This window comes from Numida meleagris, chromosome 4 (assembly GCF_002078875.1).
Source record: "Numida meleagris isolate 19003 breed g44 Domestic line chromosome 4, NumMel1.0, whole genome shotgun sequence".
NCBI lineage: Eukaryota > Metazoa > Chordata > Aves > Galliformes > Numididae > Numida > Numida meleagris.
In genome coordinates this window covers 82,799,098-82,817,256 of record NC_034412.1, presented here as the reverse complement: position 1 = coordinate 82,817,256, position 18,159 = coordinate 82,799,098, and the positions used below count along the sequence as shown (strand labels likewise).

General features: G+C 37.6%; 1 protein-coding gene across 9 annotated transcripts in view; it reads right to left on the bottom strand.

Moving 5' to 3' along the window:
* The window catches only part of LDB2 (LIM domain binding 2), a 209,839-nt gene that overhangs the window by 137,118 nt on the left and 54,562 nt on the right, over positions 1-18,159 (bottom strand). For all 9 annotated transcript variants that reach the window (XM_021395257.1, XM_021395256.1, XM_021395258.1 and 6 more), the window contains exon 2: positions 690-792. In XM_021395257.1, the coding sequence (XP_021250932.1) occupies positions 690-792 (103 nt within the window). The remainder of the gene's footprint in view (positions 1-689; positions 793-18,159) is intronic.

Sequence of the window (18,159 nt, the reverse complement as noted above, 5' to 3'; positions counted from 1 at the left end):
ATTCACTTCAAACAATTTATTCGATGAATTTTACCTCTTTTTTCCTGCTCAGAATATATGGGCAATGGATACCAATGCCATCAGATTTATTCACTGCTCCATTTTATTCAAGCTTGCATTTAGTGCTTGATTGAGAGTATACTAGACTTCTACTGCCTAGCTCTCATTGTTCAGACACTAACAAAGCAGGTCCTTAATGTGTGCAAACAGTATAGTCCCACACAGCTGATGGAATAATGATTATCTACACCACCACAGATACATATTTGGGTAATTTTTCTGGTCCCTGTTTAAATCCAGAAGCCCTTCCAGCAAAAGTGTTGACAATTGCTGCAAAGTTCTCTTCCTGTGAACAGTTCTACCCACAAGATTCAACACTTAAATGTTTGTGGAAACTAAATTAACAAAGCACGCAAGCACAGCCAAAGCAAATTAATTTTAAAAAATACAAAGATTATATTGTATGTTTTCCGTATTCCACTAGGAAATAATTTATTTTCCCATAATAAAATTCAAGGAATTTCACAAAGTAAATGGAATCCCAACTCATGCAATTCTTTAACAGAACTTCATGGTCACTGAATACAAACAAGTGGCTTTTTCATTGCTAGGTTTACATCAGTCTTCTACAGATAAAATATGTATAGAAACTCAGGCTTAAATTGATAACAAAAAAATGTATATCTTACTGTATCGCTTTGGTCCATCTTCCAAACAAAATGAAAGGGTTAAGGTTGCATCATCTTCAAAAAATTCAGTTGCAAAGGCATCCCACCAGAGGTTGTCACTATCCTAGGAAGTAACAGATCATTCACTTAACAGGAGGCAAAATGAAAATATTTTCATCTTTTTTTAAATAGAAATTCCAAAGGATCACACACAATTTGCATGTCTTCCCCTAATTTGGGGGTTTAGAGGTCTACGAGGTATTTCAAACTATTTTTCTTAGATAAGGTTTAATTTAAGAAAAGAGCTGAAATGTTTAGTTTATTACATAGTAAACTGTCTTCCGTTTTGTACAGCATACTAAATATGTGACAACTTTCATTCTCATAAATACATATTCTTCTTTAAACCTTAAATACTTTTAGAAATCAGTTGCAAATATATCAATTACGACTCCACCAACCACCCTCCCCAACTCTTTCTCTGGGCATGTATCTCAAATTCTTGGTCCTAATCATGAGAAAACCTCAGTACATTATTCTGTAATGCTACATAACCCGATTATCAGCATGAGTTGACAAGAAAGTTATTTAGAAACTAAACGTAATAGCCATTCCCCTCCAATGCATTTAATATAAAATACAATGCTACTGCAGGTTAATTAAATACCAGCTAGTTACTTAAATGTAACTGCTGTGAGAAATCTTTACTTTTCAGTGTGATACATGAAGTGAAAACAATATTTTAAATGGCCTGTGTATACTTAAACATGCAGTAATACACACGGTCAAAACATAATAGTTATGGAACATCATAATTAATAGCAAATATTAATACAGTATTACACTTAAAGCATATACCAATGCATCACAATGGTGGTTGTTGCCTTCGATGGTTGAACAAGGCATTTGGGTGATTAACAACACCTTTCAAACTTCTTGCCCAAGCAGTAATTACTAGCTACTGTACTCTGTCACTTGCCAAAAGAGAGGCTGCAGCATTGTTTCACCAGATCTTTTGGGCATACTTCTTGTACAAGCACAACAAGAGGGGAGGAAAGACTTTAAGAAACAGCACACAGGACATTTGCAGCTCTGCTGTTGAAAAGCTGTTGGTACCTTGGTAGCTTGGCATTACCTGAGCTACTCATGCAGTACCCAGAAATGCGAGAAGGAAAACCAAAGCATCCTTATGATGCAAATACACACAGGAAACCAGAGTAGAACAGGAAGAGTGTGGTGCCTCACCTCAAAACCACACATATTTGCACTCACGCTTGCTTCCAAGAAGTCTGAGGGCTAGAAAAACGTGGAGACTGAATTAATGTGAATTCTCTCCCCGGATAAATGAAATATCCAGACTCTGTCACAGTTTGAATACAGTCCAAGGTCTTTATCTCATGTTTTTGCATAGTTTATGTCAAGAAGAAGAAAAGACAGAAAATACACCACCAACCTTCTTTCCACTCTTAAGAAAAAAACCATCTTAATAAAATTTATAAATCCTCTGTTGGGCTTGGATATGCTCTGCTGATTAATTCTGTGCTCCACCTCATCACAGGTGGGCCCAACTACTCTCACAGCCAAATGGTGAACAAAAACAAACGAGGTCTCCCCCAGCCAAACTGAAAAAGGATCCAGATATTCTAGAGAAAAAGAAGAAAAAAAGGAATAAAATCACCCTCTTTTTCTTGCAAAAAGGGGATGGTGAAGGCAAGGCTGCCCCCAGGCATCTTTAACTTATGCTCTGACAGGTTACGGGGGATTTTGCCAGAGTAATTATTTTTCTATTCAACAATAATGAGAAATTACCATGGCAACCTCCTTTCACACAGTGCACTCACACGCTCAAACATTGAAATAATGGCCTAAACATAACAAAAAAATTAATACTTTAAAAATATTTTGTATTAAAATAAACTTAAGGAATGGGGCAAAAGAGAGAAAAGGACAGAAGCAGCCTGAGAGTTGGGTCAGGAGTGAAGAGGCACGCTGATGTATCCAGCTACCCAAGCAGCAAATGTCTTCTGCCACAACTGTCATTGTTCCTCCTGATTCCACCCTCGGTATTATTTGTAATTTGAAGCATGGCTCAACTCTGAATAGGATCTCCAAGTAAATGGAGTCCCAGGGTTTCAATATTTTTTCCTGACTGATTTCTTTGGCAAAAGTAATCAGATTTGAAGTACAATGTTCTTTTCCCCTTTCCATTTAGTAGTACCACATATTCACTGTGTGATCTGAGAGTCAAGCTGGGTTCTTCTTTACACCTTACACTCTTACATGATTAAGAGTCTGAAAGCCAAATGAGGCTTTTCTCCTTGCCTGTGATGGTGATTGCTGAACCAAAATAGGTCTTGCAACTGGAAAATAAGGCAAGTGGAGCCTGTAGCATTTTTTCCAAATTCCTTTATTTTCATTTAATGACTTGGAAGGCAGAGTTCAAGTAAAAAGTCAGAACATGAAACCACACTCAGGAGAGGATGCAGGTACTTTGCAGAACACAACTGGAATTCAAAATTATTTTAAAATTTATTTTTTATTTATTAATTTATTAAATATTTAAAATTTATTAAAATTTATTCATTTAAAATTAAAATGAAGATGAAATTCAATAAAGCAAAGTGACGAAAGCACAAATACAAAATGGGGGATAAAAGGCTAGAAAAAGGTCCAGATCATAAAGGAAACACATCAGCGATCCATTGCTCCTGCAAATGAGCGAAATGTCTAAGACATAATTCTCTTCCACTCTCACAAGCACATCTCTGGAAAGACTTCAGCTGGAATAGTCCATCCACTTCTGGAATACTGTTCCAAGTCTGGGCCAATTACTTGTTGGGGACAAGTTTTAGGAATTTAGATGAGAACAAGAGGAATCACAGAGTTTTAAAACACAATCAAATGAAACCTATGAGACTCATATTAAGCAAGTCAGAAGGATCTGGTTGTATTTGGTGTCACAAAGAAGCTCACAGGGAATATGATGACAACGTTCAACTATGTGAAAAGACTGGTGTAAAGATGAGACCGATCACTTCTCTATGGCTAACAAGGATAGAAGTAACATGGCTTGGTGCACTGCCACTGTGGGTTAGGCGACACGATCTTGCTACAGACCCATAGCCTTCTGTATTGCAGAGCAGAAAGACCCACAGAGTGCTGCCGCCATGTTACTGGGATAAGTGGGTGTCCAGGTCCAGGAGAGCCGCACTGCCCACGGGTCTCAGGCAGATTTATGGTTTCTCCTTCACATTGCTTTTGGTTGCACAACATATAAAAGGTGTAAAGAGTATATGAAAAGATGATCATGAAAACAAATAAATGTGATTCTGAATACACCTAGGAAGCACATCTGTTCTGAAGTGAGACTTTTTCTATATAATCACTTTTCAGGGAAGAACTGAATTTTAAACACCAACCTCTGTGGCTTGGCATTGGACAAGGCAAAAATAAAAAGAGATAGTTCCCCTGAGAGCTTACATTTTTCTGCTGGCACCTGAAACCATTCCCTATTGACACTTACTATTTTCAGAACTCTATACATCCACACGCCTGTTGGCAACGTGCACGCTTCTCATATTCTTTCAAGTTAATGCTGCACAAGGAAACTGCTGTCTCTCCAAGGAAAGAATATTATTCCACCCTTCCCCCCATTCCCAGCAAATCAAACTATACTTGAGCTTTTAAAATGCAGTTCAAGATAAGATTTTGCCTGTACACCTGTAAAAGCTGCACAGTGTTACAAATTATGAAAACTCACAAGATAAAGTATCATAAAAATTCTGACACTAATGTTTATACTCAGAGCACACCAACAGACCATTAAAAACAGAACACCAGAATACATGAAACCAAGAACTTTTCCTATTAGCTTTGAATTAGACCTGCCTTCAGTCTACCCAGCATATTCAAGGTTCTGATACAAATTTCACAGGAGTAACAAATTAACAGGGATCTGCATATCTTAATTTCACATATTTTGCCATCTGAGAACAGATCTGTAGGTCTAACCCTGTGATGCACAATGTTTTTATGATTTGGCATGGGTTTGTTTGGGTAGGTTTTTTTTTTGTTTTGTTTTGTTTTTTGCTATTTATATAAATTCTGTGTGAAATATTGATATTCTGAGTCTTGAATTATTTTCTAGAAAAAAGTATGAACACAGTGAAAGTAGATTGATTAGTCATGTACAGTACATAGGTGATAAACCTATGTAGTCACATGGCCCTCTATCATTATGCAGGTACAAGAAGATTCACACCTATCTTACAGCTGGGGCATTCTTCCTAACAATATGTAGTACCTTGTACAGCACCTGAGAAAAGAGGTCTAATCTAGTTGCCCAAAGCCAGTTTGTAAGGACTACTCCTGTTGCTTTTGCATGTGTTATTTTTTTGTCTTATTTTAAACATAAAGCATGTTTTATATAGCATTAAATTAATCTTGCAACTAACCAGATCTTTCTTACAGGATCTCCAGCTCCCTTCCCCCTGACAGAAATGCCCAACTCTATTACTTCCATTTGTTATTTCACACATATTCACAGTTTTAATGGTGTTGCTTGCTTTTATTTCACTTACTATCGTGGCTGGATGCCATCTCTCAAACAATGTGTAGTAAAACTGGCAGAAAGATTTTAAGACTTGGCTTTGGTCATAAGTAGTTTTCTGTTCCATTACACACTTCCAGCTTTTGCCAAAACTCTACTCAGTGCTGAAAACATATCAGTTTCTTCAGATTACTTATTAATTAATTAAATTATTGTTTACATTCCACTTTGGAACTTATCTTGGTTTGTACAGTAAAGAAACAAGACCAAGTTTCTGTTTTATTGAAAAGACAGAATACAGTCCTGCAAGAAAAGCAGACAGCAGCACTGCCGCAGAGAGACTGGCTCCTGTGCAAAATGGGGGCAAGGTCTCTGCTTCTCATGTAAATCCGAAATAACTTAAAGAAACCAATGGAATTACAGGAAAAGGCTCATAACAGAAAGCTATTCTTACAGATTCCCTGGAAATTCATACTACACCAAGGATCCTCTTTTTATTGCCTAGAATGCTACACTATGAGGCAACAAAACACAGAGAAAAAAAAAAAACACTAACAGCTTATGTTCTTATTGGAGGACTGTGAAAATGAAACATTAATTATTTGATTCCAGATGAAAATGAGAGAAACACACAAAAAAAAGGGAGCGAGGAGGCTTTGCAAAATATGCAAAGTGATTCATGTACTTTTCTTCTGAACCTGGGAATCCGGGAATTAGCATCACTACAGCAAAACAAATACACTGCATTGATTCTGGCCATACAATTCAGCTTTGCAGATCCACTATTCCAAGACAGTTCCACTTAGATTCTAAAATGGCAAGTCTACACTGGGTGAGTATACCAGAGGTTCAGACTAACCAAAATATGATGACACCGATAGGAAGAAAAAAAAGTATTTTCCTTATGTTCGGAAATATGATTGTCTTCTTCCTTTTTATTTCGCCATTAATGTACGCCTGAAGTGGAAGATTTTCGTTAGAGTGGTCGTGGCAACTGCTTGCTAGGCTGGCAAATAGCAAGACCAGTCTACGCACAGCTTCAAAAGTATAGTTATCCCATTACATCTGAGCCACTCAATTTTTCCACCTGCAAGATGCTATGTGTATTTCAAGTTGAATATCCTTATAAAATTGGAGTCCTTAAAATTATTGAGATTTTCTAACTTAAGTTATCAGGAAAGGACAACACAGCAAGCTATCTGGTTTAGTCTAATAACAGAATCAAAAAAGAATGGCAGGTCTCAAACCTATTATTTATCATTGTTTTACTGCAGCTTGTGGACAAAAGAGAAATGAATCCTTAAATATTCACTCTGTGCATGTTTCACTGTTCACCTACAGCAAATAGACAGATTGCAGAGTTTAATACTACACTGTAAGCAGGACAAAGCAGAAAGGGTTAATTTATGCAATGTGTCATTTCACTGCTTCTTTAATTTGAATTCATTATTTCTACTCCTGAAACCTGCACACAAGAATGGATAGGAAAAAAAAAAAAAAGGGGAAAGAAGAAAGCAATGAAGCTGGGCTCACTGCTAATTCTTTATTGCCGCCATGGCATCATCCTTGATATTTCACAGCAATATTATCAATAATTAGCAGAGGATGCCCTTTCATCCTTTTTAAGTATATAGGATAAGATTGCACTTGGTCCATAGAGGGAAGACCCATATTCTGGTTGCATGAACAAAAAACCTAGGCATTACAACTAAATTATGATTGTAGTGCAGTTGTTAACAGAAATAGACACTTCTACCCCCAGTGCAGTATCTGTTTGGCTTTTGTATATATACTGCATGCTAAATCCTTTCTCAAAACCATTTTAAATTTGAGCCCTCTTTTCAATAGACACGTGGATGTCTCTAGGAGGCTGAGAACAGAAATTTAGTTCCTTAGTAGTATTCTCCATCCACAGTCACTGCAGACAAATCACAAGCTTGAGTTTTGTGTTTATCAGAAATGAGCCACAGTTACACTTCCCTATTCTGCAGCAGAATGCTCCACAGCCTCAGCCTTTGAGAATGGTTTATAGAGAGGGAATATTAAGTGTATCTATTATCTATTGTACTACCGTTAGTCATATGAATGTTCTTATTTTATGCTGACATTTTGACCTTGCTTCTTTTTTACCTTGTTTACTTCCATCTGTGTGAGTAAATGGAAGCTACTATGCCATCTATCCCAATGAAAAGGCAATAACTAGTATTGCCATCAGTGAATACAGAACATCAAATACCATATGTCAGGAGGGCAGATAAAAAAGTCATATTCTCAGCAACATTAGTAAAAGAGTCTCTCTGGGTCTACCTACTCAACTACACCACATCCCTAGGCTCTAAAACTTAGTGAACACAAATGCCTTGATCAGTTACTACAGTGAAAGTGAAATTATTACTGATGACATTTAAATACTTCATTGATGCACAATGGGGACACACCAAAGACAGTCCTTGGCACCTCTGTTATAGACTGGACTCTTTCCTGTCTTTTTTCTATGGAATCTCACTGGACCTCCTCAAAGACCGCAGGTAATACGACATTGGGACTTCAGAGGTCTCAGTCTAGAAGATTATATTTTGAAATGTAAGAAATAGCTCTTCAGCTGAGTTAAGAAAACATACTGTATTTAGCTCTTGCGCCTTCTTGTCCAAATCAAGTAGAGAAGAGAAACCCAGAACACGCCATGCTTCTTCATTACATTCCAGCTTACTGGAGAAGAATCGAGTGGTGACAGGGCTAAGAAGTGCTACAATTTATCCTAAGCTAAGATTAAATGGGTTGAAAAGACATACAGGTGTTGAGACTTACATATTTAATTGACACACACATTCTACCCTACAGGACTTCTAAGAAAACTCTTCCTGAGACTCAGACAAAAGAGTTTTAAAATTAAGGATACGCTTAAATGGTTTGCTGGACGAGGATCTATGTATGCATTTGTTAGCTGGTAAGTCAAATTAATTAAAGATTGTTACCTCCTATTAAGCTTTGCAAACTAGGTCAGAACACATCACAATGTTGGACAGCTATCTAACTGTTATTTCTTTGGAAGATACATGAAATAGAAAAGATCCAGTGTATCATATGTCCCAAGATAGGTAACCTCATGCACAGAAGCCTGATTTAGCAATAACTAGTCAGAAAAAAATGAGAACACCGAAGAAATATTTAAGAAATACCTCTTGTGAAGCACAAAAATTGTGCTGTTACATATTAATAATATACAATATCTCTGGTGCACAAACAGTACTTATTCCTTAAGCAAAAACCACTGTGGGAATCTGTGGGAATTACCAAAAAAGTTTGAAAGAGAAATATATGTACAAATGTACATGAATTCAAACTTATTCAAACATTAAGATGAGATTTTCAAGGCTAATTAAAAGACTTATGCACCCATTTTCCATTAGAACATCAGATGTTGGAACATTCTGTGCAGCACTCCAAATCCCAGCATGGAAATTGAACTTGTTACTGTTAGCAAAATCAAAGCTGGAGGGTGACAACAGGGCTGGGATTCATTTCACCCCAAGATGGTTGTCTAAATTCATACAAGATAAAAAGCCTCCTGGAGAAATCTGTCTCTTCACTGGCTGTAGAGGGAGCTGAGAGAATAGTTCAGTCTAGCTATGTAGCTTTACAGAGACAAAGGTCGGTGAAACAAATCCTATTCTACATACTACCAAGAATTTGAAATTCAGGAAGAAAACTAGTTGAGGTTTTGGGAGCTTACACAGCAAAGGCAAAACAGAAGTGGAAAGCTGGGTGAAACAACCGTATCTACGTTGTTTAGGTTTTCACAGTCTTGGCAGGAAAACCTATAAATGATGTTCAAGTTTTTAGCTTGTAATGCTCAATGCTCTCCAGGCTGCCAGGCTCCCGCTGTTTTGTATAAAAAGCTCCGAGTGGCAGACAGAAGTTGGAGCACTGGTTAAAGATTTCTGCCAGTATGAAATGTTTCAAATGAAGAAGATGTGATTATTTGCCTGGCTTCTTAAGTTCACTCCCCAGCTAGCCACAGTTGCCAGTAATGGCCCTCAGGCCCTGCATTTTATCTTACCCTGCCTTTGGATTAGAAATTCCTATATGAAATAGTTAAACTAGAGGAAGAATTGTTCAGATATATCTTCCTACAGTCTTGGAAACCTGAAATATAAGGAAATCTTTAGTCAAGACAAAGCAAATAAAATAATGCCATTTCTCATGTACTTTTCTGCTACCACTGGATCACTCGGTCACTCCTTGCTTTAGTCATGTAGCATTACCCTTCTCAAGTACATTATACCAACAGGCATGTGACAGTCACAACTGGTTAATGAAGAAACAATTATCTGGAGTGCAAGTTGCACAGATAAAGTTGGGTGTGCTGTGCAGTCACAGATTCCCAGCATGTTCAAAAGTTTCAGCACTGAGAAGCGTTAATACAGGGCAGCGAACTTTACATCAGCATCTGCATTTACAAATTAAAACTCTGATTCAAATGGAGATGTCTGATTCAGCTGTTTACAATAAAAACAATACTTAGAATGAAAACTTATACTTGCTGTTGTAATAGTGTAGAGTAGTATCACAGATAACTGACCATGGTGCTATGGTAGCTGAATTACTGGATATTTAGTTTAGAAAAACAGAGAGAACAATGCACACATTGGGAAACTCAGCTAACAGAGTGGTTTTGTATTAACTATTGTATTTCATATATTATTTTATATTATTTCTATATATTATTTGTATTAATGTTTTAATTATTAAATTTTCACTTCAAAGAAATAAGAGAATTTATGCACACCAAGTAGTGCTCTCCTTCAAAACTCTGCACTGAGCAAAGTAAGTACAGCTTCTAAATAGCGTATCTTATCTTGTCAACCTCATTTAAAGTAAAAAGGCATCAGTAGCAATAATGAGAACGCAGTTTGTGAACAATTCCTTCACAGAAGCCAGCTACTACATATTGTAACAAATTAAAAACTCTGAAAAGACTATGTGGGTCTCCAGAGAAATGCTATTTAATAAAGCAAACACCAATATTGAATGTGACAGAATTCCATTTGCTGTAGAATCCCATCCAACTGAGTTTGGCTGTTGCTGAAGCAATTAGAGAAAGCTGTGATTTAATGATTATGCTAAAACCCTAGACAAACAAAGCTCTTACCTACCAAGAGGCCACTTAGCTGTATCACTACCACCAAAATGTATAAAAAACCTTGTAGGATTTCATTTGCTGTCAGTCAACTAGTAGCAACACAAGCAGTTATTTAGTGAGAATGTCGAATTACTAGCTGCAGTACTTCTTTAATATGAAAAATGTATAAATCTAAATTTCAACCAAGTAAGCAATGCCACGTGTGAACTATGTATGTCAGCGAAATCACTCCCTAAGGTTATCCTTGTAGCTGAGACCTGATATGACTTAGTCAAAAGATCACAACAGGTCAGAGTTTAATCCTTTATAAAAAATATAAAAATTGTTTGTGCTGTTTATTATAATACAGTGGGTCCTCACCTCTGGGTCTATAAACATCTAACGAAATTTTAAACATCTTTTCATCACAGCAGCAGCCTCCTATGAACTACAACTAATCACTTCAGACTTTGTGGACCTGTTAGATCAGCAGTAAAACTGATTCAGTTGAGATTTCTTAGTTTTTGACAGACAGTGTTTGGCCTATTTTTCTAATTGTTTTAAAATTTCTTTGAATAAAATCATAGGTCGTTAAGTGGAATAAAAAAGGATGACAGCATGTGACAATTTGGAAGCCTTGATTATGGAAAGCTTCTGAATTTCCTTGAGAATATGAACTCTTTTGGTGTGCTTATGTCAGCCAACAAACTAAGTGATTGTGAAAACTAACGCGTCTTTCCTTTTTATAACTTTCACCTTAATCTGAGAGCTGAGTGAGTGACACATAGGATTGTTGATGTAGATTTTTACCCTTGTTGCCTTCCAGGTGAAAGCATCTTCTGACAAGAGAAAGAAGAGCTTTGGGAACACCAATTCCCTTCCTCCCCAGTTTCTTCAAGGAACAGGATCTAGAGACATGGTGCATATCTTAGCCCAAATAAAAATATCAGTGTTGATATTTTAAAACCATAAAGAATATGAGACCTGGGAGAAAGCTCAAACACACAGAGAACTATTTTAAGAAAGAAAACGTTTTTGCATAACATGGTGAATCATGCACAGAATTGCTGCAGAGGAGAGTGAAATAATTTAAAGCAGCCATGTATAAGAATGAACTTCTCAGGCAGCTCAGACCTACTTTCAAAGATCTAAATCCTTATTTCTTAACAAAAGGATATAGCGTGGGGCTTGTTTTTATGTTATTTTTTAACTTTGGTTTGGGTGGTTTGCGAAAGCTGTGTATTTCTAGCTAAAATAAGTAATAATTGTGTCCAGAACCCTACTTTTTTTTTTCTTGTATTATGTGTTTCTCAAGAGTGCCATAAACCCAGAGCATTTACCATTTCAGAGCTTTTCTGGGAAGATTTGTGTTCAGACTGCTAAACAGCCTGAAAAAACAGCAGTACCCTTGACAAAGCCAAGAAACTGCACCGTCCCATTCCTGGGAATGTGTAACTGCCAGAGGAGCTGTCATCTGAAAGTGAGAAAAAAAATCAGAAAAGATTCAGTGTTAATGTCTTCTTAACTAGGGAAGCCCAACCCATAGTACATCACAGAATCAAAGAATGGTTAAGGTTGGAAAGGACCTCACAAGAATCCAGATCAAGCAGCTTGCTTTCTACCAATGTGGTGACAACCACGGTGAGATGTTCTAATGTTTCTATCCACTTTTTATTGAGACCCTATAAAATTGATTACAGCTGGGTATCTATCTAGGTCCTCCAATAAAAGATTGTATCAAAATCTCATATGACCCTTCTGAGGGTGCTGGGTTTGTGTGCTCAGTATTCAAAAATCTTAGTATTCTCCTTCTCCACACTAGTTCCTCAGCAATCAGTTTGATTTTCACACCTGATTTCTGTGAGACGCCAAAGGATCACCTGTCTGCTCTAGATGTAATTCCTTTTTCTTTCTCCTTTTACTTTTGGAACAGTTTTTTCTACAAGCAGATACACTGATACACACATACATGCATTCACTTTTCTATTGATATTCTCAGCTCCTCCAGTACTGTCTACTGGATCAGGGTATTTCCCTCTTAAAATCATGTATTAGGCCTCGAACAGTCTAGAACAAACATTAACTTGTTATAACCTCCTCAACATGTAATGTCTGAGAGCTGCAAGAGGCCCAGCATAATCCACCGGGTCAGCACAGAGCCCACTGTGCATCTAGCACATATCAGTAAGGACAAAAGACTGTAATGAAGATCAAGTATGCTTTGTATTAAGCAAGAAACTCCTTGTTCATTCTGCTTAAAATGTTCTAGCTCAGTAACGCTCAGCATCTGGCAGGAGTCAGATCCAGGCTGGCTGCCTTCTGACTGGACCTTTGAGGCCTAACCTTCAATGGACTCACAGAAGTAGTACACAATCAAAGGATCTTTAGCCATCTTTCACTGAAAACGCACACAGCCCTTGACCTGAAGGGACTACAGGCAAGAGTAGTCCGTCAGCGTTTCCTTCATCCCTCCTCCGATACTCCATACACTCATCAGTAGCAAACAAGGAGGTGATACCAAACTGCCTGCTAAGTGGCCTCAAAACTGCAAAGATGCTGAATATTTTCTACTGTATTGCTACAGACATACATTCTACTGTGTGCTTCAGACATACAATGCTGTGGGTTGTCAGATGATATATACCAATTGTTTCCAGTGCTCTGGATGGGATGTGAAGGAAGAAGCATTTTTTCAGTCATACAGGATGAGTCTCACACATATGGAAATATGTAGCCTATCACACCAGCAGCAGTAGTACCCTGCAAACATAAATGGGAACATGATGTTCCACAGCGTTCCTGTGATAATAAGCGTAGCAGTCGGGCATACAAAACGTCTCCTAAGAAATGTAAGGTGAAAAGGCGGTACTGGACGAAGTAACCACTCTCTAAGAACTGATGTTTCCTACTTGAAAGACTTTCATTCCCAGAAACTGTCCTCTTGCTAGGTGACCTTCTTCGATTTAATCAAAGTACTTTTGTACTTCTAAGTAGGTCAAAACTTAGGGCCTCTATTCTGCTAGAGTTTGAGAGAGAAAAACCCCGGAGTAAACCCCATAATGAAATAGAGAAGCGGGTATACAAGTTATTCACTTTGACTACTGTTAACGTAAATACCTCCAAGGAAATTACTACACATCAACAGGTGCCACGTGAGATGCAGCAGCGTCCATTCTGCATAGCAGAGTGCTAGGAGCAATTGGTTAGACACTATAGCTTAACATTTTTAACAGTCAGTCTTCAGGATCTGCTCTCTTGCTACAAGCTCAGAATAACTAGGTCCTCTATTCTTCTGTAGATTTGCACCCTGTAGCTGCTCCTATCTAGAACATAATTTGAAATCTAAGATCTTAGGTCCCATCGGTAGATATCGAAGTGTGTTATTTTTCTTAAGAGCTGTAGCCTAGCCTAATGGTAGCTATGCATTTAAATGTAAGCAAAGGAACAAAAGGAATTCCAGACTCTTTTTCTTTGTTAACAGAATGACACATAAGCCAATCACATGATCCTTCCGAGCTTGGCTCTGCTTTCAGTAGAATGATTGACTGACTTTCCTGTTGTGATTGCAGATTTTCCTTCTCATGGCCATCAATATTAGAAAACTGGAAGCTTACTTGGAAGCAGGGTGTTAAAGAGAGTGAAAATTTTTCATTTGGAGCAGAAGAAACTGTGATCATCTTTGACATTATTTTTTCTCATACAGCTTCTTTGGTTTCAGCATTGGTATCAAAAGAAAGTGACCCGAACATATTAATGATGATGCAAGTTCCAGTATTCCCTCTTGCATATGACTTAAAAATTAACAGTTAATTAATATCCAAACAGACCTTCTTTGGAGAGTCCTGATCAGAATTCAACACTGAACATCACAAGCATTCCAGAGCACTTCAATGTGTTTCTAAAAAGAATCAGAAGTATGTCTCTTACATTATTTCCAGTGCTTTCACCTGGAAAAACTGTCTCTCTGTTTCATTGCAAAGTATAGAGAATTTTTTTTCTACAGTTCTCAAAGGTGGAACATTTTGCATCAACATGAGAAAAAAATGGCTTATTTTATCTAATTCATGCATACCACCCAATCTCAGTAAAAGAAAGATGGCAGCTCTCCTTCCTTCATGCTTTGATAAAAAGTCAACAGAGAAGTAATAGAAACTGACAGGTTTTTATGACTGACCTCCTGATACCTACCAGTGCATAAACATGCAGTTGTTAAAACTTATCACTGGGGCCAGGGTTATCCCCTCTTGACTAGGAGTCTGCCAAGTAGTAAATAAATAAGCTAAAAGCAGAGTTCCAAAATAATTTGTTTTGTTTAGACGATTGCCACTAAAATGTCATGCCCCAGAAAATCTCCAAACAGGAAAGTTGAGTTCTCATATTTTTTTGTCTTAGCTCTCAAGATACTGCATGTAACTCAGTAGGAGGGCCTTCATAGGTGAACTCTTCTTTTCCACTCTGGGACCAAGCTCCTGCTAAGAGAACAGTACTTTTTATTTTATCCAGCCCTTTTGATTCGCTTAAACACACTCGACAAACATCAAGCAAATTCTTCTCTTCAAAAATTATGGTACTCTTCTGTATTAATTAATGCTATATACTATTTAGAAATAAAAGTGGCATTTGAACAGTAAATATTCTGAGAACAGTTCAATCAAAGCAAGGTCCATGAAATTCAGGCAGAGAAAGTACATCCCACTTCTCAACTATTCTGTTTAATGCCTTGTTTTACCACCACACTGGTAACAAATCTACAGGTATTTGTTTGTAGTGTAATTGTCAATAGGAGTAATGGCTGAATAATGTAAAAGTATTTTTGTAGGAAATTACTCAGGTTACAAATCTGGTCCCAATTTCATTTGTTTCTGTATATTTCTGCAACCAAAGTTTAGTTCATGCATATGTTTGTGAACCATGAATTTAGGGGCATTTTGCCAAGATTAATGCAGTCATCAAAAGAAAAAATCATTTTCTGATTAAGTTAAATTTATTTCCAGCAGAGATAGAGGTAGCTTATAAGGAAAGACACTACAGAATTAAGGACTAGGAAAAACAGCATGATAGCCTGCTACAGCTACTAGTTAGTCTGCCACATTATGGGAGTTCTGTTGGGATTTCTCTTTGCTTTAAAAAAAACCTAGGGTGTTAAGAATAAAGGTGACCAACCATAAAGCCAGGTCAGCAATGCTGAATAGAGACAGGAAATTTGTAACAAACAGTTCATGAGCAATAAATGGTAAGATATAACACTTACACGAACAATTTCCAAAAGCAGCTGCAAAATTTAAGATCTGCTTTTGAACAATTCATGAATGTAAAACTTACAAGTATGCTGTCTAGAAAGAATAGGTAGCCTGATCCAAAGAATTCCTCTATCACCTAAATGAGATTGGGTCAAATAAAGTACACTTCCACACTAACCAAGAGCTTTCAATACAGAAGCTCTGCAGGCACATCCAGTAGGCATTAGCTCCAGCAGGAGCAAATCAGCTGGTGCTGATGATCCATTGTCTACAATACACAGATTTGGGGAGTGAGGGAGGAGAAGAGAAGGGTTTATTTTCAACAAGCTCACAGACTGAACGTTAAAGAGCAGTAGGACACCTTTGGGTGTGCTCCTGGGGTACTTTCTTCAGTTCATCTGGACACGAATCCAGCTCACACGTGCCGTGACTGCTTTGCAATATGACTCAATGTGCACTAAGTGGAGACATCCAGGTATTCTGCTTCACCAGTGGCAATCCAGGGCAAACTACTAACAGAGGGAATGACACAGTCCCTATTATCCTTTCTAGAATTTTAAAAGGAAAAATAGCACTCACTTCCATGCTCGTTTTTTAAGAAGTGAATTTGAGATTCCCATCCTTGGGGGTTCATGTAGAAAGCTGTGCCTGGGTGAGGCCCAGCTCTAGAGAAGTGCTGAGCATTCACAACAAAACAGAAAATAATCCCCCCCTGCTAAAGACCACCCAGCCATGAGCTTAGCAGTGAGCTTAGCAATGCATTGTTAGAAACTATGCTCCGAGAGGCCTGGCTTTCACATACACTTTATATGGAACCTCCCAGCTTGTTTGTCCTGTTCTGGGGGCCAGCCACCTAACTGTGGGAGGACTAAATCTTACACTTTTTCCCACTTACCTGGTTCCAGCTAACTGTGTCAGCTGGGTCACTCCACACATGAGAAATAACCACCAAAATAAGTAATCCAAGAGCCTTCAATTATGCAAGGAGTAATATTTCAACAGAACTACACACCCAGCTCACGAGAGAGAACTGAGGGCTAAGTCCTGAGGGCAATTCCACTCAAACAATCCCAGCAACTTCACAGAATGTTGTCACATTTTGTGACAGAACCTGTATGACAGAAATCAGAATTTGGCTTTTTGGGCAGTTTTGAACCTGATATGGCTCAAAGATACTTGACAGGTGCTATGTATGAGAGGGTCTCCTTGCTCTTCCAGAGGGACAGCAAGAGAAGATCTCTAATGGCTGAACTTTAGGAATCTCTTTGCCAAGTAGCTGCCATATGCCTAAAGGCATTAGAGAAACACAGTTACATTTATTATCCTGAGACCACTTGGCTCTGTTAGAATCTGAAATAAACCCCACATTTTTAATGGCCTGGTTTGTTTTTGCAGAAAACTGAGCCTTGGTATATGAGCTGTCATATTGGATTCTATTTTATTCTTTTATTTTTACAAAGTATTGCATAAAAAAGGAACAGCTGGTGTTGATTTATAAACACCAGAGTTGTCTTGAGAGTTTAGATATTATTTTGCCAACATTTAAGCCTCATCATTTGTGAGCAATTGTTCTGTAGTAGAGTGGACAGTGGTTCTGCTGCCGCCTGGAAAAGAAGCAATTTTCTAATAATAATAATAATAATAATAATAATAATAATAATGCAATTCTGAATTAGAAGAAGGATCTTACATGCATAGATTTATCTGTCCATTTACCTGTGTGTCTACTTTCACTTGGAACTTCTTAGAGAATGACACAACATTCAATACTTGAATTTCATAAAATTATTGTAGTTGGTAGTAAACAACCCAGCAAAGGTCTTGGCCACTATGCAAACCTGTGTGGTATCAGCAAGTGCAAATACCTTAAAGTTAGGAGTGGAACCAGTTGTTCAGCTTAGTGTTTAACCATCTTAACTGGGGGACATTTTTTCTCAATTTTATTTGCAATAAGATTATTGAGTTCTCCAGACAACAGTCTCTTCCACTCTTACCCTCACTTGTTCCTAATACAGGGTCATGCCAGGCACTGAAGAAAGCAGGAATCACAAGATGCTGTGTGATAATTCACTGAAGAATTTATTAGAAGCTAAAAGGTGCCCACCGAAGTTTCATAAACCAATTGAATTATTACAACTCCAGTTTCTAACTGGAAATGTTGAAGTTCTTTATGAAAGGCTGTTAAGTTTTAATAAAGAAAAACCAAAGACTTGATTAATAAATCATTAAAAGATCGCAAACAAAGGGTAGAAATAACTGGCCAGCTTTCACAAAAGAGAAAATCTACCAAATGATCTCCCAAAGATCTGAGATGATATGCATATTCTTGCAGGACTTTGAAGAGAAGATGGATAATAATGTAAAAATTTTGCCAGGCATGGAGAGCCACTCTGGATAGTCAATATTAATGCAAGGAGTTGTGAGAGCCTTGAAATATGAAACAATAAAACAGCAGAGGGTATTGATGAATGCAAAGTAATGCATATGAGGGAAAACAATCCTAATTAGATCTAAACCACAACGGACCCTGGCTATTATCACTCGGCACAAAAATCTCGGAACCATTACGGATAATTCCAT